General features: G+C 41.4%; 1 protein-coding gene across 6 annotated transcripts in view; it reads left to right on the plus strand.

Annotated features, from left to right (window-relative positions):
* The first annotated feature begins 9 nt into the window (after nt 1–9).
* The window catches only part of TRAK2 (trafficking kinesin protein 2), a 75,998-nt gene continuing 52,132 nt past the window's right edge, over nt 10–23,875 (plus strand). The window contains exons 1-5 of one of the 6 annotated variants that reach the window (XM_061607996.1): nt 13–331; nt 448–516; nt 1,236–1,304; nt 12,707–13,007; nt 17,381–17,575. In XM_061607996.1, coding sequence (XP_061463980.1) covers nt 12,971–13,007; nt 17,381–17,575 — 232 coding nt within the window. In that variant the 5' untranslated portion in view covers nt 13–331; nt 448–516; nt 1,236–1,304; nt 12,707–12,970. Of the gene's footprint in view, nt 332–447; nt 517–636; nt 811–1,235; nt 1,305–12,706; nt 13,008–17,380; nt 17,576–23,875 lie in introns of those variants that run through there. The other 5 variants (XM_061608000.1, XM_061607995.1, XM_061607997.1 and 2 more) reach the window with 5 other exon arrangements.

A 23,875-nucleotide genomic window follows, 5' to 3' on the forward strand; every position in this document is an offset into this window, starting at 1 on the left:
ATAGGAGGCTTCAGGGGGAGGGGGCGAAGAAGATTGAATACTGTAAAGGGTTTCTCTTCTCTACTGCTGCATGGCGGGAATTGTAGTTTCAAATACAACCATAGGGGGTGGGGTGCCATTTCTTAGCCTAAGGGTTCCGCGGTGGGGGTGAGAAGGAGGGAAAGCCTTGTGCTCTTTTCTGCCGCCATCTTGTGACCTAGTCTGGCCGTCTCCTCCTCCCAACGTTGCTTCACTTGGGCCGGTGCTCCGGAAGAGGGAGCTGAGGAGACGGTTGTGAGAGCAGCCTGTAGCTTGGAGTGCCTTGGTGGAAAGGATCCTAGACCTGGAGCTGGTAAGGGGTAAACGGGAATGGGGAGTGGGGAGACAGTATAGCAAGCACTTTATGCCTCCACTTACTGCGGTCTCCTTCCCCCTTCTTTCTCCTTTTCATCCTCCATTTCTTCCAAGTCAGTCCAGCCAATTCTTCCTCCCGCCCCCGCAGTTCCACCGCCTGGTGCTCTGCTTGGTTACTCAGAAGTAAGTACCAGGAATCGATCCCAAATTAGCGCTCTTCCCCCCCCCTCAGGTGTGGTCAGCCCTACTGCTCCTTCAAACAGCTCCCCTCCGTTCCTCTCCACTCTCCTCTTTCTCGGCTCTCCATCGTTGGTATCTCACCTGAAACTTCCTTCACAGGCTCTTCTCTCTTCTTCTCCCCCCCCCCCCCCCGCAATGAGAAATTTCTAAAAAAGAACCAAAAAGAAAATGTTAAAAAATGGAAGAAAAGATACTTAGTATGCTTTTTCCTGAAGAACTGCAGTGCCCCACACTCGGGTAAGGGATGCCTCGAGGCACAGAGCACCTGATGATGTTTATTGCCTTTCCCTTGTCCTATGGAAGCCTGCTGGATAAGTTCCTGATTAGTTAGTCCCCCCTTTTTTCTTCTCTTCCCTCCGCTCCAAATTGAAAATAATAGTCTCTTTCTCATTTCTGGATGACATCAGTGGAATTTGTTGTCAAGTGGTGAGGACAAATCGTGATGAGCTCAAGAGCTGTCTGTGTCAGGGAGAGTGTCCTGGGTATAAAGCTATTTGGATGTTGACTCCTTTTGGATAACTATATCCAAGTTACCTTTGTTTAAAATGTTTAATGTGTATAGCAAACAAATGGATCACATGCCTTTGTTTCTGTATCTAAAAGTGGGGCTTCTGAAAATAGATAAAAGATTATATATTGGCTGTTTTGTTCTTTTGTTCCAGCTTTATCAGCTCATTCACATAACTGATTCTGACCGTCTTTTGCGCAATGGCAAAATATGGCAATGGCAGGTTAGTTATTTAAACTTTTGAAGCATTGCATATTTCTTTGTTATGCATCCTGCAGCAATACAGCCGTCCTGCCAAAGTTTGACCTCCATGATTTATGCTTGTAGCTACAGTATTTAAAAGACAGACAAGTACTAGGCAGAGGCTAATATACTATGACAGGGCTGAGTGCGTGTATGTGTCTTTTGAATCCAGCTTCTAAATTTGCTTTCCTGTACAACCTATTCATAGTATGTACTTTGATTTTCAAATCAATACTAAAAAAATACACATGGCATGATATTTCTCTGTACTGATACCTTCACAAGGAAGGATTGTGCTCGCAATGCTTGAAATAATGCTATCGTTTATTTTTTAATCTGAGATGGAAAAGAAGCCAAGGGCATCCAAATAGAAATCAAGCATGCAGCCACCCTCATCCTGCTGTGTAATCCGGAATATGCAAAAGGGTGTGGCTCTATTTCTGTGCAATTCAGTCTGTTTATTGAATCTCTTTCCTCCCTTTAAACTTCTCCCATAGCTTGTCCTTTAATGAAAATAAATTTAAATATAAATTCTTGTTGTTAACCTGTGGGTCATTGTTTGTAAGGTTAATTGTAAAATCGTCATGAATGCCAGGTATAGCAGAAAGATTCTGTATAATATCTTTTGAATAAATTATAAAATTAATTTGTTCATACTTGTTTTAGTTTTTTATAGCTTTTTATTGATTTTCATTTTACAAACAATAACACACAACAAATATACCAGCAATTGAGGAAAGAGGATTATTCCAGTACTTGTTTTACTTTCAGTATTATAGATTTCACACATACCCGTTTCCGTAACTGGTAATCCTAGTTTGTGTGGGTTTGTGTGTAAAACTTAAAACACCATTGCCACTCTTTCCAGTGTTTGGCCCTCTTGCATGTAATCCTAGCAGTTGCCTTAAGATCTCTGCCTCACAATGAGCCTTTCAAAACTCTTCCATGCAGATGTACAGAGTAATATTCTTGCATACATACACTGAACAACATACTTGGTGAATAGGAGAATCGGAGTGGGGGAAAATGATGGCACAGTTTTACTATTTTAAAATAGGAACTATACCTGGTTAAGTTTATGCCTCCAAGGCAGCTGTCAATTCCTTCATTTTTTCCTGTGCGCAAATGTTTTTGTGGATGCTATGTGATCTTTTACTGTTAAGCTACTGTTGGCTTCTCACCGCTTTTAAATACTAGTGGTGGTGCATGAAAAGCAGTGTTTCCATATCCTTTTTGCAGTTTACATCACTTTCCTTTATTAATTTAATCTTGGCTACTGGAAGCCGGTCCTAAGAAGATTATTATTACTGTTAGCATTTTTATAAAACTTGCCACCCAATTTTTATGCATCTTTTTTCTTGGATGCAAACCCCTCCTACCTACTGACTTAAAAGTAATGCATTCTGTTGCATAGGATAAATGCTTTATAGTTGGTATCTCATTCTCTCAAGAATGCTGTGAGGATGGATGAAACGTTGGTCCTCTTGCCTCTCCCTCCAACAATCCATTGCAATACACATGGCTGTAAAAGAATAAGTTCTAAATTATGGTAAAGATTCAGGTGCCTTCTCTTCAGTAAGAGTCCTAATGTACCAGTGGTAAATACCAATGATGATGTAATTTTGAGGGATTCAAATCATACTGGCTGAAGTCAGATCATTTACTCCAGTACTGTTCTCTTTGTGTCAGCAAAGCAGCCCAAGGGTGAGCATATATATTTGAGCAAACTTCTTGGCCATAGAAAGATGCAGTCAGTGGTTAATTGCTTACTATGAACATGCAGATCACCCCTGCTTTGCTTTTTTCTGCTGGTGAGCAGAAGCAGCAAACCATGATCCTTGGTTTACCATTTCATCTGAAACAGGGATCATGGTTTATTTCACTCAAGCAAGCCATTGCTTGGTAAGCCAAAAATAAACCTTGGCTTCAGATTGTGGTTTGTTGAAGCAAAACAAACGATAATCCCTGTTTCAGATGCAATAGTAAGCCAAGGATTGTGGTTTGTTGCTCCCACTAGTGGGGAGGGGAGCGATAGCTTACCATGACTTAACATCCAAAGACAGCCATTATTTGAAACAGTGGGTAGTAAGTTATTTAAAGTTGATTGAAATATAACAAATAATGATCAATTTAACAACGCTATCTATGATGGGGTGGCTAACCTTTTTTGGGTAAAGGGCCAGATGGTAAAGTGGATGTAGCCAAGGTGGAACCTTATGTTAGGTACAAGAAATACATTCAAACATATAGCTGACTACTTAGAATACAGTGCATGGCATTATATAATACATGAAGTACATTCTAATGAGATGGCTGTGGTTATTTTTCTTGCTCGAGGCCCATTGTAACAGTTTTCTCATGTTTGATAGCAGATATTATGGCCAGCTAGAGAAAAGGTTTTCCATAGTTTGGAAATAACTACAATTATTGCACATATTTAAAATCCTTCTTCGACCAAAGCCCTTATTCATCTTCTATTAAACCCTCCCATTCATCCTTTCACCCGTCAAATGTTATTCCTTCTTCCATTAAGCCTCCATATTCATTATCATCATGTGTCTCCCACCCATTTTTTCCTTTTTGCATTAAGCCCCCCCATGTATTTTGCAGTATCATTTATACCATTAAAGGAGAATAAGAGGTACAATATTCCAGATATTACTGAAGTGTATATAGCAGAGGCAGTAATCATAGTACATTCTGAAGGGTATGTTTATTGATATGTGTCAGTTACTGCCCAATCATGTGCATGTTTATTTGGAAGTAACCCATTGATTTCAGTGGAACTTAAATTGCAGGCTTAATTTGTCAATTTAAAACTTCTTCAGAAGTTTATAAAACGCAAGATTCTGTTTCACAAGTAACATTAAAGTGTTGTATGTGCTACCGGGTGACAGCAGTACCAGCTGGAATCAAAAGCATAAAACCAAGCAGCCTGTGTGGAGTTAATGTTGTAGATGCAAGCTTAATAAATATTGAAGAGTTGAATATAGGATTGAATAGGAGTGTTGGAACAGAAAGCATACAGGTTTGAGTAAAATTACATTAAAATTATTTGTCATGTTTCAAATTATGTACAGATGCAGTTAGTAAAGAGTTTGAAAGCCTTCTAAAAGTTGCATATTTAGCTGAATGTTCGGTTTGAGATTATATACAAGAGGTGCTTATTTACTGCATAGTTATTAAATTCTTTTTTTTGCTAAGAGTTATTTTGGTGCTATTTGAATAGTTCTGATAATGTTACATCAGTGATCTTTGGGAGTACTGGGCTTTTACACACAGTGCATGAGAAACACCAGTGTTCAAATCCTTGTTCAATCTTAAATCATGCACTATGTTACTTTGGGCCCGTCACAGAGTCAGACAGCCTAACCTGGTTCACAGGATTGTTAGGATAAAATGGGATAGGGGGAGGTTCCGTATATGCCTCCCTGAGCTCCATGGAGAAAGGATGGAATACAAATACAATAAATAAATAAATATCAATGTCACTCCACATTGTCATGAGGAGGTGGAACTGTATTTAACCTACAGCAGTTATCTCTGGGACAGTTTTTAGTTTAAGCACTCCTTTTCTTTGGCAGTGCTTTGCAAGGTTATCATTAGGTCTTCACATAGGCTATCCGTATGCTCTGCTATCTAAAAATTCCAGTATTGCGCTTAAGTATCTGGTGAGTAAACTGTTTAGATGGTAATGGTATACATATTTTTGACTGCTTAAAGCTGGAGTGATTGCTGTTAGACTATTATTTTGAAGAGTTGGATTTTGGCAGCAAGTTAAAAATAGACTTAGCACTGTACAGAGAGCCTGAAAATAACTGTGGCACATGATAGATAGCACATGTTTCCTATGATAAGCATTGCCTCAATATTTGTAAATATAACATGCTACAGTGTGTTACCATGATTTTGATATATTATTGATACTTCCTTCTTGAAAAAAATGCATATTTATTAAGAAATAAGTGCCACTGTGTTCACTAGGGCTTACTTCCTAGTAAGCTAGTTTAAGATTTAATGTTGGCAGTGACTGAGAAATATAAATATAAGGTGTGGCTGGATTGTTTAGTGGTGTGCTAGAGAGACTGAAAGTTCAGTCTAGATTTTGTAGTGTTGTTTAAACTGAAAACAAGCAGATGGAATAGATACTTTTCAAATAGTGGGGAAATGAGGTTAATCAGTGATTAGAGATTTGATAGCTGATATTATCTACACAAGGAATTTCTATCTACGAGTTCTGGATGCCGACATTTATACTATCACATGTGTATAACACTGCACAATTCATAGCATAAATGTGCAATCATTGGTGCTTCCATCCTGGTTTAAAATCAGAGCTGGCTCCAGGCTTTTGTAGGTCCTTGAGCAGCAGAGTATCAGTGGGCTCCCTTTGTCACCGCCATTTCCCCCTCTAATCACACCCACCTCTCTTTGACCCCTCACTTTTGGCCCCACTCTTTCTTCCTCTGTGGGTGCAACCCAATAAATATCTACTCAGAAGTAAGTTCTATTGGGTTCAATGGGACTTACTTCCAAGTAAGTGTGTATTGGATTGCAGCCTGTATCCCTTTCCCTCTTGGTTCTTCCCTCTTTGAACTAAAACAAGTGTAAATATAAAATGGGAACTGTAGTGAAGCATCAGGCAGGCTGTGAAGCACAGAGTGGATACAGATAAATAGATGCATGAAATATAACTGGATTAGATCACCAAAATTCTCTTAAGGAAGTTATAGACAATAGAATTGTGTTTGTTTGTAATAGAAAACAATAAAACCACTAAAAAAAGGCAATGAGGAAAAATAAGTTTTTAAGCCCTACTTGAATACCAGAATTGAAAGGGCCAAACAAATATTAATTGGAAGTGCTCCTTATTGCTGTCCTAACTGACCATTGGGCGTACAAGCAGGACCTCAGACATGATTTTAGATATGATTTTAGATTATGGGCAGGGTCATACAGTGCAGATGATCCTTAAAGGTTAAGAATTGGGCCCAGAAACACACTGGTAGCCAGTTCAGCTGCCTCTAAAGTTGTATTGCATATTCAGAACTTCTGACTCCCATTAGTGTCCTGGGAACTGCATTTTACACCAGCTGAAATTTCCAAGCTGTCTTCAGAGGCTGCCCCACAATGATCATGTTGCAGTACTCCAATTTATATGACACTCATGGAAATGGACTGCCTTCAAGTCGATTCTGACTCATGGCGACCCTATGAATAGGGTTTTCATAGTAAACAGTATTCAGAGGGGGTTTACCATTGCTTTCCTCTGAGGCTGAGAGGCAGTGACTGGCCCAAGGTCACCCAGTGAGCTTCATGGCTGTGTGGGGATCCAAACCCTGGTCTCCCGGGTCATAGTCCAACACCTTAACCACTCATAGGTTTTCATAAATAGCTGAAAAGTTTAGCTGTGTATTTGAAGCACTACACCTACTTTTAGGCAAAGGTATACCTACAGTTCCTTCTCTTCCCTGCTATCCCTCTTCTTCCCCTGGTTCTCCTTTCTCTTCCCTGTAGCCATTTGCTTTCTCTTTTCCCCACTCTGCTATCTCTTGCTCTGCTTCCTGCCATCCCATCTCTTTAAAATAATAATAATAATAAACGCATTTTCCAAAGTTCTGGTTTCAATAGATTAGTTTAATTTTTTTTCTCCCTTGGTGGGAGCTGCTGTACATCAGTGGAAAAACCCAAGAGCTTCACAGTATTTGTAACTGGGCAGTGAATGCCCACTAAAATCTCCCCAACATATACATCTAATCTTACTTCATGTACAAAATTTAATTGGAGAAGGGGAGAGATGAGCATCTAAAGGAGATACCTGTCCTCATGCATGTTATTTGAGCATGATCCTTCTCCATGCAACGTACTGGATTTGGCCTGGAAGGAGGCTGCAGGGGCAATTTAAATATATCGAAATATGTTGCTACAACCTGAAGGCTGTCCTACATGAAGGATTTTTTTCTGGGAAACCAAATCTCTCGCAGCCAGTCTTTGTAGTTCCTTCCAACCTGCAACATACAATTGAACTGCATTTACTTTGGAATTTATTTATTTATTTATAGAATTTATTAGTCGCCCATCTGGCTGGCTGTCCAGCCACTCTGGGCGACGTACAACATAGAGGAAGGGAAGGTGGAAGGCATTCAATGACGTGCAGAAAAAAGGAGGGTGTGAACACATTGAAATTCCCTCCTTAGGCATTCAGGGTTCACACCCTCCTTTTTTCTGCACGACGTACAACATAGGCATATAATACCTAGACATTGAAAATCTAAAAACAATGAAGATAAAACCTAGCCCACCCCAAAAGCCTGCCTGAAGAGCCAGGTCTTCAAGGCCCGGTGGAAACTCATCATAGAAGGGGCATGGTGGAGATCATTTGGGAGGGAGATCCACAGGGTGGGGGCCACAATTGAAAAAGCCCTCTCTCTAGTCCTCACCAGTATCAGGGCTGTTTTTTAAATGCTGAACAACATAAATGTTTCACACTCTGCACTATATAAAATTGGACTTCTGTCTTTGCTGCTACCTTTTGGATGGAGAATATAGTGCCCAATCACAGCTACATTAACATCTTGGAGCTCTCTATTTCTAGGGGCAGCTCTCACAATTGCCTAGAGACATTTAAAAATGGTTTCTCTGGGGGAACTAGAAAATGGCCCATCCAGATGGGTCGCATTAGTTTTATATCCTTTTCTCTTCCTCCATTCTACTTTTGCTTTGTCAGTTCTTCAGCCACACTTTGCCTTGCTTTGTCTTGTGGAGGAGGTGCCAATTGGGACCTGCATCCTCTTCAATCATATTTTGATTGGGTAACCTCTCTGGTAGACTGGGACTGTAGTGGACATAGTATATCTTGACAACAGCAAAGCTTTTGACAAAGTGCCCAATGATATTCTGACTAACAAGCTAGCTAAATGTGGGCTGGATGGAACAACCATCAGGTAGATCCACAGTTGGCTACAGAATCCTACTCAGAGTGCTTATCAATTTCTTTCTTAAAATGGGGAGTGAGAATGAGTGAGGTACCACAAGGCCCAGTGCTCTTCAACATTTTTATTAATGACTTGGGTGAGGAGGTGCAGGGAATGCTTATCAACTTTGCAGATGATACAAAATTGTGAGGGATAGCTACTACTGTACCCTGGAAGACAGAAACAAAATTCAAAGGAATCTTGATATGCTGGAGCATTGGGCCGAAAAGAACAGAATGAAATTTAACAGGGATAAGTGCAAAGTTTTACACCTAGGAAAAAGAAACCAAGTGCACAGTTATAAGATGGGGGATACTTGACTCAGTAATACTACATGCAAGAAGGATCTTGGAATTGTTGTTGATCATAAGCTGAATATGAGCTAACAGTGAGTTGTGGCTGCAAAAAAGGCAAATGCTGTTTTAGGCTGCATTAACAGAAGTGTAGTTTCCAAATCACATGAACTACTAGTTCCCCTCTATTTGGCACTCGTTGGGCCTCATCTTGAGTACTGCATCCAGTTTTGGACACCACACTTTAAGAAGGATACAGACAAACTGGAACAAGTTCAGAAGAGGGCAGTGAGAATGATCAGGGGACTGGAAACAAAGCCCTCTGAGGAGAGACAGAAAGAGCTGGGCATGTTTAGCCTTAAGAAGAGAAGACTGAGGGGGACATATAATAACACTCTTCAAGTACTTGTAAGGTTGTCATACAGAGGAGGGCCAGGTTCTCTTCTTGATCATCCCAGAGTGCAAGACATGGAATAATGGGCTCAAGTTACAGGAAGCCAGATTTCAGCTGAACATCAGGAAAAAATTCCTAACTGTTCAAGCGGTATGACAGTGGAACCAATGATCTGGGGAGGTGGTGGGCTCTCCCAACACTGGAGACATTCAAGAGATAGCTAGACAGCCACCATTTCAATATGCTTTAAGCTGGATTCCTGCATTGAGCAGGGGGTTGGATTTGGTGGCCTTATGGGCCCTTTCACCTCTACTACTCTATGATTCCTCCTCCTCCTGAATTCATGTTGGGCTATGAGGTCATTTGGGATGGTCTTGGGCAAGTTGCTTTCTCTCCTCTTAGCTTGCTTCATGAGAGGCTAAAATGTCTCACTGAGCTTCTTTGAGAGTGAGCAATGCAACACAAGTGAATAGTAAGGTGTCTCCACAGTTAAGGTTGTAGTGCTCTTGATAACTTTGTAATTTTTTTTTAATTGAAGCCCTAGACTAACAAAACTGATATCAAATTTTGTGTCTTAATTGGTGCTGAGATTAAAATGTCAATAGATCTCTAGGTTTAGAAACCTAGTTATGTTTACTTTGGGAAGCCCAGTGTTTGTGTTGGACTACGGTATATGTACAGTGTGTAGTGATTTTTTTAAAAAGCATTATATTTTGCTTGTGCTTTATTTTGCTGCAGGAGGTGACAAGGTTTCTTAGATAAGGGTCTGACATCTCAATAAAAGAATGAAAAACTTGTCCATGTATGAATAATTGAGACAGGCTTTCCATAAAAATGGGAAATAAGAACTAATGCTCTTTAAAATTTAACCCCATCCTTGTTTATTTTAAATAGATCTCTTATATTTATAAATAACTACCTATGAGGGGGGAAGTTGTTTTGCTTCTGTAGTGCACCTTGACAGCTGTCTAATTTTGATTTTTGTAGAAAGTAGGTTACACCACAAGGAGAGAAAAATGTGACATCATGCCAGTTCTCCTCATAACATCAGTGAAAGGTGTGAGTTCAGATAAACAGTTTGCTTTGATTAACCCCAAGCGCTTCTAACCATTGTATACTGTAGAGTCCCCTGGTATACTTCAGTTAATGGACACATGACAATTGCAAATTAGCCTTCGAATGTCATGCAAAACTTCAGACCCCTAAATAAAATGTGGTAGTACTTTATGATTCATTAACTGCTCCTGAAATAACTATAATGAATTTGTGAGCTGAATTAACTGGGAAACAAGCTTCAACTGATGCAATTTACCTTTTAATAATAATAATAGGTTTGTTAATGACAAATGTAATTAGCAAGTTCTTTAGGGTGGAGTTAATTATCTTCAGCCTGTGAGCATTCCTTGGGGCTTGACTGTTGGTTCCAGGGAGAGATTTTATCAGTGAAAATAGTTTCTTTTTCTGGCATAAAAAAGCTGATGTATGTTCAATCCTGTAATTGTTGGCATGATTACTCATAAGAAAGGAAGCTACTTATAAGTAAGTGCTGCACAACTTGATTTAACTATTTCTGTAAAATCTTTAAGCAGTAACGTACGCTTCATATCTAGGATTTGTTGTAAACTGAGACCAGCTGCATTAGTAAAGCATATATTAAATAAACTATACAGTGCAAGAGTTTACTTTGTTTTAGTTTATTTTTTGCTTTTTTGTCTAAAAGGCCATTCTAAGTGGTTCACAAAAGTTAAGACAATACAAACTATTTTTGAAAAAAAAACAGTTGAAATCATCATGATATAATACATGATGGGGGCCTAGGAGAAAAACCAAGGAAAGGCTTAAATGAACACTGATATATTTCACTGGGGTCTTCAAATTTCAGTCAGAACTAAAATTCACATCTTACTCTTGGATTAATTTACTGCAGGATTAAGCTTGTCATTTGTTGGTTTAAAAAGGTGACAAAATATGTATTGGAAGACTAGCTGGATCTGATCATGGTTATCTGATTATTTTGTGGTCAGTAACAGGGATCTGTTGTCTTATGGGCCACCCTGGCGTTTCATACATCATGGTAAACTATAGTTAATTGTAACCTTTGTGTCAGCATCCAGGGCTGGATTAATTGTCTAGGGGATATTCTTTTCTTATATTAAGTTTTGACTTAAGCCTCCACCCAGGAAATCTGGGACTCCAATTCGGGTGTCTGAGTAACAGTCTTCTTCCCTCAACACATACGCTCCTATGACAGGTGTAAGCAATGGTAGTTATGCAGCTAGCAAACAGTCGATCAGCAAGAGATTAGCAGCATAAGGAAAACTAAAAAAAAAATATTTTAGTCTAATGCGTCGCACCTTCTCCCAAGATCCAGCTCTGCCAATTGAAGTCTGTGTCCTTTCGCCTTAGTCATGGTGGGTTTGCAGCCAAAGAGTGGGGCTCTTCTAAAGCAGGGCTGGCCATGTTTAGTTATATAAATATTTAGATATAAATAAAAAAGGTATCTAGCTGACCTCGTATAGCTTACAACTTCATTTTATTATTTATATAGCATTTATAGTATCTGAAGTGCTAAGTGGTCATTAACATTGCCTCAAAGTAAAGCTTTGTTCCACTGATTTTTACCTAGCGCTCATGACATCAAAGTGGAAATTGGGAAAGAAACATACTTCAAAGCTAATTGAGAGAATATCATTTTTGTAGTTAGCACCCAAACAATCTGTAGAACCTTGGAAAAGAAGGTTACAGACACTTGCTTTTTGCTACGCTAGCTTACTGCAGACAGTACCTTCAAAAAAAACAGCCATTGAGACCACCCAGCTTGCCCACCTCCAAGGCCAGCCCTGCTTCTGGAGATGCAGAATTTGAGAGTGTTGCAATATCTTGCTACAGCAGAGAGATCGCAGCATCAACGAGAGTGCCGTGCAATAAGGATCTCCAACCAGCAGCAGGAGGAAGGCGTGGCAGTTCTGCAGCTCTAAGCAAATAGGAATTGCTAAGCTAGGTCTAATGCACTAGGGTAGTTCTAAACTTCCTCTCCTAGGTGTCCTTTCTCTCAGCACTGATTCAGCATAGGATCTGTATAGCAAAACTTAGCAATTCCATAGGAGAACAATTCCGCTCTTCAATCTTCTCTCCCCTTCACAAGCGAAATGAGTAGTTCCCAGTCTCTCTGAGTCTCTCCCGGACCAGATCTGTGACCCCTGCTCTCCAGAGGCCACTGTTTGGGACAATCCAGCAGCATCCTTACTGAGGGTAGCTGGCTGACAAGAAGGCGCAAGTATTTTAAGCGCCGTTCTGTTCTTTAATTTATTTCAACAGTTGTGGTAAAACATAGAATGCAACTCTGCCCAACATGCAAATCAGTCCAGCATGCGGGGTTCACATGCTAAAGTTTTCTCTGCACTTTCTGTTTCTACCACTGTGTGTTCTTTTCTGTACAGTTTTACCTAATGATTTACCGCAAACAAGATTACTCCTCTCAGATGTAATGGTTCAGTTGTAACGCTAAGCAAGGGATTGTAGTTTGTTGCTCCTGTTTGCACGTGGAGAGGAGCAAAGTAAGAGTCATCTGCGCATTCATAGTAAACCCAATAATTGCCAATTGGTTTACCAAGTACGAACACTGCAAGTGTTTTTTTATAGAATGGTTTCTTAACATTTTGATCAGTTTAATGTCCAAAACTAAACTTTAACAGGTGTTTTCTTTCATATTTCTTTCAAGGTGATGGCGGATCCAGGGAAGATAACACAAAGATCATAGTAAATGAGGTGCAAGCTTCAATTGTGTCACCCTTAGATTTAAGTTATCATCCAGCCCACATAGCTGAAGTAAGAAGAAACAAACTCATAATGCCAATATAGATTGATGACTGTTGTCTAAACTGGTTTAAAACTAAACCAGTCTTTCAGCCAAAATGAGAAGGAGCAACACACAATGTACATACAGGATGTGGTTTCCAAATAACTGAAGTGTGACGCAAACCTCATGAATTTCAACCACAGAGATTCAGAAAACATCACTGGTGAGCTGAAAATCCAGATAAAAGATGTTGGAAGTAGCTTTCAAAAGCTCATAGTATTGTATAGAAAAGTTTTCAAGGCTGCAATTTCCTTTTTTTTTTAATTTCAGAACTTGCTAAATGCTTTCATGGTAAAGCCTCTTATAAGTAAATAAGACTTGAAGTATTCTTGGTGGCACATACGTTGAAAGGAGGATAATTGAAGAGCTGGAGTAAGGGGGGAGGCATACTAAAATCAGTGCATGATAATGAGAAATTACAGCTACTTGCAGATTGTGAGGTTGGGTGGGAAAAGGCCTTAGCATTTTGCCTCCTGATCTAATCCATACATACGAGGATGTTTGAGAAAAGGGTACTTGTGATTCTCTGTAGAGGCTTGTATCATATTTTTGATCCAGTGAACTAAAATATTTTATCAACCTACCTGTGCACTATGGTCATTAGAGGAGATACTTTGCTATGTTCCATCATTAGGAGAAGCAGATTATATCTGTACAAAAGAAAAGGCCTTCAACTTGTAGTTATTATAAATGGTTTTGATAATCTGGGTTGAAAAGCGGGATAGATAGTTGCTCAGCCTGGAACCTCATGAAACCCGGCATTTATATATTACAAATAAAGGTGGTGCTCCTTTGGAAGATTTTTAAAAGACTGTAGTTGCAAAGGAGAATGTTTATTACAAAAATTTGTGCAGTGGTAGAACTTTCCTCCAAACAGTGATCTGACCTACAGCTTTAATATAAAAAATTATAAAAGCATTTCCACTCTTTAGTTAATAATGAATTTCACATTCATCAGCTGGAATATATATAGGCTAGGTAAAAAAAATCCATATAGAGCCATTTTAGTAGCTTAGTGCTGACAGGCGCTAATTTCCTACAGTGTTTATTAGGTAAGTAGGTTTTGTTTGTATGGTTGGTTGGTTTACCCTTTCTCCCAGTAGGAGCCCAGGGTGGCAAACAAAGGCACTAAGAACACTTTGAAACATCATAAAAACAGACTTCAAAATATATTAAAACAAAACATTGTTTGTTGTTGTTATGTGCCTTCAAGTCGATTACGACTTATGGTGACCCTGTGAATCAGCGACCTCCAAGAGCATCTGTCATGAACCACCCTGCTCAGATCTTGTAAGTTCAGGTCTGTGGCTCCCTTTATGGAATCAATCCATCTCTTGTTTGGCCTTCCTCCTTTTCTACTCCCTGCTGTTTTTCCCAGCATTATTGTCTTTTCTAGTGAATCATTTCTTCTCATGATGTGCCCAAAGTATGATAACCTCAGTTTCATCATTTTAGCTTCTAGTGACAGTTCTGTTTAATTTGTTCTAACACCCAATTATTTGTCTTTTTCGCAGTCCATGGTATGCGCAAAGCTCTCCTCCAACACCACATTTCAAATGAGTTGATTTTTCTCTTATCCGCCTTTTTCACTGTCCCAACTTTCACATCCATACATAGAGATCGGGAATACCATGGTCTGAATGATCCTGACTTTGGTGTTCAGTATTTGAGGACCTTTTCTAGTTCTCTCACAGCTGCCTTAGTCCTAGCCTTCTTCTGCTTTCTTGACTATTGTCTCCATTTTGGTTAATGACTGTGCCAAGGTATTGATAATCCTTGACAAGTTCAATGTCCTCATTGTCAACTGTAAAGTTACACAAATCTTCTGTTGTCTTTACTTTAGTCTTCTTGACGTTCAGCTGTAGTCCTGCTTTTGTGCTTTCCTCTATAACTTTCATCAGCATTCGTTTCGAATCATTACTGGTTTCTGCTAAGAGTGTGGTATTGTCTGCATATCTTAAATTATTGATGTTTCTCCCTCCAATTTTCACACCTCTTTCATCTTGGTCCAATCCCGCTTTCCGTATGATATGTTCTGCGTACAGATTAAACAAATGGGGTGATAAAATACAACCCTGTCTCACCCTTTCCGATGGGGAACCGATCGGTTTCTCCATATTCTGTCCTTACAGTAGCCTCTTGTCCAGAATATAGGTTGCGCATCAGGACAATCAAATGCTGTGGCATCCCCATTTCTCTTAAAGCATTCCATAGTTTTTCATGATCTACACAGTCAAAGGCTTTGCTGTAGTCTATAAAGCACAGGATGATTTTCTTCTGAAATTCCTTGCTCCGTTCCATTATCCAACGTATGTTTGCGATGTGATCTCTGGTGCCTCTTCCCTTTCTAAATCCAGCTTGGATGTCTGGCATTTCTCGCTCCATATATGGTAAGAGCCTTTGTTGTAGAATCTTGAGCATTACTTTACTTACATGGGATATTAAGGCAATAGTTCGGTAATTACTGCATTCTCTGGGATCCCTTTTCTTTGGAATGCTTCCAGTCTGTGTGCCATTGTTTAGTTTTCCATATTTCTTGACATCATTAAAACATATTAAAACATCGTTAAAAACATATTAAAACAAAACATCTTTAAAAACATTTCTTAAAAGAAGGTTTAGATATATTAAAAAACAATTCCAACACAGATGCAGACTGGGATAAGGTCCCTCCTTAAAAGGCTTGTTGAAAGAGGAAGGTCTTCAGTAGGTGCCGAAAAGGTAACAGAGATGTGCCTGTCTAATATTTAAGGGAAGGGAATTCCAAAGGATAGGCACCACTACACTAAAGGTCCATTTCCTATGTTGTGCAGAACGGACTTCCTGATAAGATGGTATCTGCAGGAGGCCCTCACCTGCAGAATGCAGTGATTGACTGGGTGTATAAAGGATAAGACGGTCTTTCAGTTACCCTGGTCCCAAGCTGTATAGGGCTTTATACACCAAAACTAGAACCTTGAACTTAGCCTGGTAGCTAATAGGTAGCCAGTGCAATTCTTTCAGTAGCAGTGATATGTTGGCGATAATCTGCTCCAGTGAGCAGTCAGTTTGCACCAGCTGCAGCTTCCAGACCAACCTCAAAGGTATCCCCACATAGAGCGCATTACAGTAATCCAATCTGGAGGTTACCAGTGCATGGACAACAGTGGTCAGGCTATCCCTGTCCAGAAACGGCCAAAGCTGTCTTACAATCCGAAGCTGGTGAAAGGCACTCCTAGCCATTGAGGTCACCTGGGCCTCTAGCCACAAAGATGGATCCAGGAGTACCCCCAGATTACAGACCTGCTCTTTCAGAGGAAGTACAACCCCATTCAAAGCAGGCAACTGACCAATTATCCGAATTCAGGAACCACAACCCACAGCATCTTCATCTTGCTAGGATTGAGAGTCAGTTTATTGGCCTTCATCCAGTCCACCACCAAATCCAGGCACTGGTCCACGGCTTAGTGTTGGGTATTGTCAACGTACTGCTGACACATTGCCCCAAATCTCCTGATAACTGCTCCCAAGGTCTTCATATAGATGTTAAACAGCATGGGGGACAAGATGGTACCCTGCGGCACCCCACAGCACAACTGCCAGAGGGCTGAAAGACAATCACACAATGCTGTTCTCTGAAAATGACCCTGGAGAGAGGATCAGAACTACTGTATAACAGTGCCTCCAATACCCATCTCACCATGTCGGCCCAGAAGGATACCGTGGTTAATGGTAAAAGCCGCTGAGAGAGCAAGTAAGAGTAACGGTCACACTACCCTTGTCTTCCTGATAAAGGTCATCCATGAGGGCAACCAAGGGCCGATTCAGTCCCATAACCAGGCCTGAACCCAGACTGGAATGGGTTAAGATAATCTGTTTCATCCAAGAGTACTTGCAATTGCTGCATCACAACCCTCTCAATCACCTTCCCTAAGAAGAGGATATTTACGACCAGTCGGTAGTTGTCACAAACAAGTGGGTCCAGGGTGGGCTTCTTCAGGAGCAGTTGAATCACCGCCTCTTTCAGGGTAGCTGGAACCTCTCCCTCCTGTAATGATGCATTCACCACACCCTGGATCCACTCAATCAAACCCCCTCAGCAAGCTTTAATAAAGCCAAGAAGGGCAGGGGTGGAGAGGACACATTGCTGGTCGCATTGTCACAAACACCTTGTCCACATCATCAGGCTGCATCAACTGAAACTGTTTCCAAGAAGTTGCAGCGGACGTTGCACTGGACACCTCACTGGGGGCTACAATAGATGTGGATGAGGCATCAAGATTGCTATGGAGACAAACAACTTTACCCTCAAAGTGCCTTGCAAACAATTTACAGTGGGCCTCTGAAGTTTCTAAAACTCCATTTTCTGGAGTTGATATACTAAGGATTGTGCTGTTTCTGTGTAGCCTGGGTTTAAATGAATATTGATAACCTGTCATGACTGCTTTTATTGTCAAAGCTGATGAAAATCCATTATTCAGCAGAGGAATAAATGGTCTTGCAGTATTCATCCCAAAGCAGGTTTGTATCATGATGCCTGTTTGTATATCTTTTTAGATGTTTCCCCTAATGAAGACCTCCCTGAAGTTGAGCTGGTGAACATGCTAGAAGAACAGCTGCCTCAGTACAAGTTGCATGTGGATTCTTTATATCTCTCTGAAAATGTTGACTGGATCCAGTCTCCAGGCTGCCACAGTAACGTCCCTGAAATCACTTCTCCGATCCTTGCTGAGGAGACTTTCCGTTACATGAGTAAGTGCTCCTGCTTGCTGCTAAGGATTGAAATAACAGATAAAAATTAACTGGTGTAAGGTAGTCAGGAGAGATCACTGCTTAGATGTTCCTGGGATACCCAGTTCAAATCCCTGTTCAGCCTTGGCTAGACCTGGGCTACAGTGGGTGAACTGAGAGTTACAATGACCTGAAAAGAGTGTAAAGATTTTCTGTGGTATAAATGCTGTGTATCTAGGGTCCTTGATGCTGTGCCTGCAGGCAACAGTGCATCCCTGGGGATCTTTCTTGATGCCTTTGCAAGTCCCCATGTTCACCTCTTCCCTACCCCTTTATTTACTCCTTGCTGACCTGCTGAAGAGCAACAGCTCTGAAGCCAGTACAGCCATCTTTCTTTTCCACATCACTGCTGCCATAGCAACGGTACAGCCCAGTGGGTATCCCACACTTCCATCTAACCACAATGAAGAAGAGTTGGGGCATGGCCAACCAGCAGTGGGGAGGAGTCAGTTCAGCAGTAGCAAGCCCTGACATTTCTAGTGGTGGATATCCTGGCTGTGCCCTGCCTTCTCCTTGTTCTAGTTGGTGAGAGGTATCCAGGGGCTGCCTTCCCATTAGGCTCCAGCTCGTGCATGAACATGACCATACAGAATTAAGAGGAGGTGGAGCACATCCAGGATACACACCAGTGGAAACACCAGGGCTTGTTTGCTGTTGAACTGACTTCCTCTATTGGTTGGAGCAGAGCCAGAATCCTTTTGCAGCCAGCCCTCTGCTCCACAGGAAAGTAAGTTGGAGGGAGCACTTCAGGGAGGTGAGAGCGCTTCAAAAGAAGTAGTATGAGACTTTGCTTATCAGTAATCCCTGCAGTGAAATGATCAGACTCTGTGTCATTGCAATAGTGCACCTTCCCTTCTCAAGGGGCATCACATACTAAACAAAAAGCTTGTGTACTATCAACTGCACCTTTGCATGCATAACATAAAATTTTTGATGTGTTTGCGTTTGACTTCACGTTGGTTGGCTTCTCAGAAGGAATTTGGAAGAAGAAAAAGTGCAAAGGCTGCAGTAGATTCTAGTGGGAAGGAATGTCTTTTAGAAGCTGAGAGAAAATGGTGTGCACATTGAAGCAGGCATGAGCAGTGTCATTATTTTTTTAAAGAAAGAAACTGGGATGTAAGTTACCCCTTGATGGGATTTGGAGGGCTTTTAATGAGATCCAGTAGGGAAAGGAGCTACAGTTCAGTAGAGCTGCCAGCCTGCTGGCTGTTTGGGTTGTCCTGTTTTTGGTTTTATTTGCTTGTAACATTTCTCTCTCTCCCCCCTCTCTGTGGAAACAATGATTTTATGCACATAGAGAGATGTTAAACTCAGCAGGTAGAAAAAGAGGTAACTGCTGTTCTTGGCTGGAAATCTGTGCATGCCTCTTGCAGACTTTGACAATGACAGGGCTAACTTCATTTCTATTTAGTCATTATATTGAAAATGGAAATTGACTGCCTTCAAGTCGATCCCGACTTATGGCTACCCTATGAATAGGGTGTTCATGGTAAGCGGTATTCAGAGGGGGTTTACCACTGTCTCCCTCTGAGGCTAGTCCTCCCCAGCTGGCTAGGGCCTGTTCAGCTTGCCACAGCTGCACAAGCCAGCCCCTTCCTTGTCCGCAACTGCCAGCTGGGGGGCAACTGGACTCCTTGGGACTATACAGCTTGCCCACGGCTGCACAGGTGGCAGGGCACGTAACCTCTGAGCCACTCACTGTGGGATGATCTTCAGGTGGCCCTTGACACCCAGGAGACAGGAGTGGGCATTTGAACTCATAGACTCTGGACTCCCAGCCCAGCTGTCCTCCCCACTGTGCTATACCAGCTGTAGTCATTATATTAGTAGGTATCTAAAATAGAGATCTCCACTTTTATGTAGTATCGCCCATCCATCTCCAAAGTGGTTGAAAGTATCTTTAATACAACCTTTAATATTCAAACTGATTTGTGTTCCACGGGCCCTTCCTTAGGGAATTTTAGGCTGCAATCCTATGTACACTTTCCTAAGAGTAAGCCCCATTGAGCATAGTGAAACTTACTTCTGAGTTAGCATGCATAGGAGCACTCTGTTGGTCCACTTCCTATGTTGTGTGGGACAGACCTCGTATTAAGATTGTAAGATGGTGCCACCCTGGGATCCTACTGGAAGGAAGGGCAGGATATAAATCTATCTAGATAGATAGATAGGCCCTCACCTGCAGAGCGCAGTGTTTAACTGCATATATAAGGGATAAGACAATCCTTCAGGTATCCTGGTCCCAAACTGCATAGGGCTTTGTACTCCAAAACCATAACCTTGAACTTGGCCCGATAGCAAATGGGCAGCCAGGGCACTTCTTTCAGCAGCTCCGTAATGCTTTAGTGAGCAGTTGTGTTGCTGCATTTTGCACGAGTTGCCACTTCCAGACCAACCCCAATGACAGTCTAACAGAGTGCGTTACAGTAATCTAGCATGGAGTTACCAGTGCATGGTAGGCTATCTGGCCAGGCTATCCCGGTCCAGAAATGGCTGCAGCTGTCTTACCAGCCAAAGCTGGTAAAAGGCACTCCTAACCACTGAGATCACCTGGACCTCTAGCAACAAAGATGGGTCCAGGAGCACCCCCAGACCATGAATCTGCTCTTTCAGAGGGTGTACATCCCCATCCAAAGCAGGCAATTGACCATTTATCTGAACTCGGGAACCACCAACTCACAGCTCCTCTGTCTTGCTAGGATTCAGAGTCAGTTTATTGGTCCACATCCAGCTCACTATCAAGTCCAGGCACTAGTCAGGGCTTGCATGGCCTCTCCCAATTCAGATATTACGGAGAAGTAGAGGTGGCTGTTACTAGCATACTGTTGGCATCTTGCCCCAAATCTCCTGTTGATTTCTCCCAAGAGCTTCATGTAGATGTCAAACAGCATTAGGGAGAAGATGGTACCCTGCGGCACCTCACAGCATGACTGCCAGGGGGCTGAAAGACAATCACCCAATGCTATTCTCTGAAAATGACCCTGGAGATAGGATTGGAACCACTGTGAAACAGTGCTGCCAATACTCATCTCATATCTCACTAAATCAGCTCAGAAGGATACCATGGTCAATAGTATCAAAAGCTGCTGAGACATCAAGAAAGAATAACAGGGTCACACTCCCCCGTCCGTCTCCCGATAAAGGTCATCCATCAGGGTTACCAGGACCAATTCAATCCTATAACCAGGCCTGAACCCAGACTTGGATGGGTCAAGATAATCTGTTTCATCAAAAAGTACTTGCAATTGCTGTGCCACAACTGTCTCGATCACCTTCCCTAACAAGGGGGTATTTGCAACCGGGTGGTAGTTGTCGCAAACCAGTGCGTAAACATGCATGAGAATGAGTTGTATATGGAAGTACAGGCAGGTTGCACAGAGAAGGTGAGAAACTTTGAATTCCTTCTGTGGCTTCCAACACTTTAGGACAGCTCTTGGCTTTGGATTTGCAATAAACCTAGGTTTCTATATGGAGAAAGAAGAATAAAATGCAGTACATGTTGAAAGTGTTGAATCAGAGTTGGGGAACCTGTGGCCCTCCAAATGTTGCTGGACTCCTCATGTTAGCTCCAGCCAGCATGGCTAATAGGCAGGAATTATGGGAGTTACCACATCCAGAAGACCATAGGTTAGTCACACCCATGTGAAATACCATATACACAAGCCAGAAGTACAATCCTATGCATGTTTACTCAGACATTAGTCCAGTTATGTCAGTAGGATTTACTTCTCTGTAAGTGTGTGTAGGATTTCTGCCTCAGTGGGAAATCAAATCAGATTCTAAAAGCAGTTTATAGAAATGAGAACCACAGGGCGTGGTGTTTCTTCATCAGATGCTGCTGAATTTATGTCTGCTCTGAAACTAGAAACTAGTTTCCGAGGCCAAAGCCCAACACTCCATCCGTTGGACCATGCTGGCTTTATGATAAACATGTTCTACAGTGGGCGGTCTTGGCAATTTCACATAAACATTGCATGAGTTCACATATTTGCAGTATATGCTATATTCCTGAAAGGGTGTTGATTTCCAAATACAACAGTCCGTATAAAAAGTAGATATAACACTGTTAATAATTCACATTTTATACCTTATCAGAGTGCATATAAAACCATAAACTTGATAAGAGTTGAAGTATTAAACATATTGCCGTCATCTTCAGAACTGTAAAATTGTTCTTTTGTTTTCAATGAAGAATATGATGCTAAAGATTCAAAGTCAACCTGCAAGGAGCATAGACATTCCTTCCTGCTTTGGGGGGCTGTATGTTTCTCATTGCTGGTATAAAGAACCAGAAGTGAGGTGGTGGCGGTTGTTTTAAAATACAGGTTAGGTTTCCAATTAAAAATCTCTAAATGTCAGTGGACCAGTTGTTATGCACATAAGATGTTGAAGAACAGTGTGGGGAAAAACAGCAATGAACATAAGCTATAAAATGATATTGCTTGTGGAAAGTAGTTTGTTGGTTATACCTGAAAAACTGACCTTAGATTATGTGCAAAACCCACAAAATAAACATAACCTTGAAATCTTTCTGTACTTCAGTCTTTAACCCAAATCAAATCAAATATTTTTTATTGCGGTCAAAGACCCATACACAGAATATAAAATACATATGTAAAATAGTACAGTGGATAAAATGAAATAAATCTGAGTAAAATAGGACAGGAAGATAAAAGCTGTAGTATAGGTTTCAAGAAAGAGATTTTGACCGTTTGAGTTGGGCTGCATAAATAAATTTAGCAACAGATCTCGTTTGGGACCTGTTTGAGCTGTTCAAGAGACAAAGTAGCAAACACTCAGGAGATTTATTAGGATACTTTTTTGTAATTGGAATAATATGATTATAACGTTTGTGTGAGTATAATGGGCAAACAAAAAGGACATGTGAGAGGGTCTCCAGATCACCCGCCTTGCAAGGGCAAAAGCGTTGGTCGTAGGCTATTCCCGGTATCTTTCTTCCAATAGTGCTGAGGTTAGACAATTAAATCTAGCCTTACCAAATGCGTGTCGGTATTTGGGAACTGTTAAGAAATCCAGATATAGGGCGTGGTTCAGAGGGTCAAAGCTCAGCTTGTGGTGCAGGGGTGAGCAGGTTTTAGATGCTGCCGCAATTGAGCTTTGGAGATCTATGTCTTTAAGTCTGTTTCGAATGGTATGTCTGACCATTGTTGGGTCTAGGGAGGATAAGTGTTCTGTAGAGAAGCCTAACCTAGGGAGTTTAGCATGGAAGGTTTTCATCCACGTGGAAAGATAAGAGTCTTTCCAGAGGGATGTTAAGTATCCAGATGGACAGTTTATTTATTTATTTATTATTTCAATTTATATACCGCCCTTAGCAAAATAGCTCTCAGGGCGGTGAACAAACAAGATAAAATACAATATATCATAATAAAAATACAAAAACATATACAAACAAACAACAAAAACACAGCAAAAACAAAATAAATACTGCAAAAATTAAAAATACAGATTAAAAGATTAAAAAAGGTTAAGAAGATTAAAATGCCTGGGAGCATAAAAAGGTCTTTACCTGGCGCCGAAAAGATGGAAGTGTAGGCACCAGGCGTACCTCTTCGGGGAGGCTGTTCCACAACTCAGGGGCCACCACAGAAAAGGCCCTAGATCTCGTAACCACCCTCCGGGCTTCCCAATGGGTTGGTACCCGGAGGAGGGCCTTACATTCTGAACGAAGTGAGCGGGTAGGTTCATAGCGAGAGAGGCGTTCCACAAGGTATTGAGGTCCCACGCCGTGTAAGGCTTTATAGGTCAAAACCAGCACCTTGAATCTCGCCCGGAAGCAAATAGGAAGCCAGTGCAGACGCGCCAGGACAGGTGTTATATGCGAAGACCGACTGGTCCTCGTCAATAATCTGGCAGCTGCGTTCTGCACCAGCTGAAGCTTCCGAACTGTCTTCAAGGGCAGCCCTACATAGAGCCCATTACAGTAATCCAATCTTGAAGTTACCAGAGCGTGGACAACGGAGGCGAGGTCGTCCCTGTCCAGATAGGGGCGTAGTTGGGCTACCAGACGAAGATGGTAAAATGCATTCCGTGCCACTGAGGCCACTTGGGCCTCGAGAGACAAGGAAGAGTCGAGAAGAACCCCCAAACTACGTACCTGTTCTTTCAGGGGGAGTGTAACCCCATCCAGAACAGGGTGAACATCCACCATTTGAGCAGGGAAGGCATTCACCAACAATGTCTCGGTCTTGTCTGGATTGAGTCTCAGTTTATTAGCTCTCATCCAGTCCATTATCACGG

This window comes from Rhineura floridana, chromosome 2, assembly GCF_030035675.1.
Source record: "Rhineura floridana isolate rRhiFlo1 chromosome 2, rRhiFlo1.hap2, whole genome shotgun sequence".
In the NCBI taxonomy this organism is placed as follows: Eukaryota; Metazoa; Chordata; class Lepidosauria; order Squamata; family Rhineuridae; genus Rhineura; species Rhineura floridana.